This window comes from Haliaeetus leucocephalus, unplaced genomic scaffold (genome assembly GCF_000737465.1).
Source record: "Haliaeetus leucocephalus isolate CR32 unplaced genomic scaffold, Haliaeetus_leucocephalus-4.0 Scaffold143, whole genome shotgun sequence".
NCBI lineage: Eukaryota > Metazoa > Chordata > Aves > Accipitriformes > Accipitridae > Haliaeetus > Haliaeetus leucocephalus.
Window position 1 is genome coordinate 1,672,151 of NW_010972579.1, and position 251 is coordinate 1,672,401.

A 251-nucleotide genomic window follows, 5' to 3' on the forward strand; every position below is an offset into this window, starting at 1 on the left:
GGGGCCTTCACCTCCCCGGCGGAGGGGGCGGGGCATGGCGCGCGCGCGGGGGTCGCGTCACTTCCTCTGCGGAGAGCGCTGGCGCCGGGGACGGTCGGGTCGGCGGTGAGCGGTGCGGCGGGACGATGAGCGACAGCGGGGAGCAGAACTACGGCGAGCGGGTAATACACGGAGCTTGAGTGCGCTGCCCGGCCGGGCCCCCGCACCCCACCTCCCCCCCCCTCCGCCCCTCTTAGGGCGACGCGGCCGCC

General features: G+C 77.3%; 1 protein-coding gene across 4 annotated transcripts in view; it reads left to right on the plus strand.

Annotated features, from left to right (window-relative positions):
- The first annotated feature begins 65 nt into the window (after positions 1–65).
- TRA2B (transformer 2 beta homolog (Drosophila)) overlaps positions 66–251 on the plus strand; it is a 21,191-nt gene continuing 21,005 nt past the window's right edge. The window contains exon 1 of one of the 4 annotated variants that reach the window (XM_010561182.1): positions 66–161. In XM_010561182.1, the coding sequence (XP_010559484.1) occupies positions 126–161 (36 nt within the window). In that variant the 5' untranslated portion in view covers positions 66–125. The remainder of the gene's footprint in view (positions 162–251) is intronic. The other 3 variants (XM_010561183.1, XM_010561189.1, XM_010561186.1) reach the window with 3 other exon arrangements.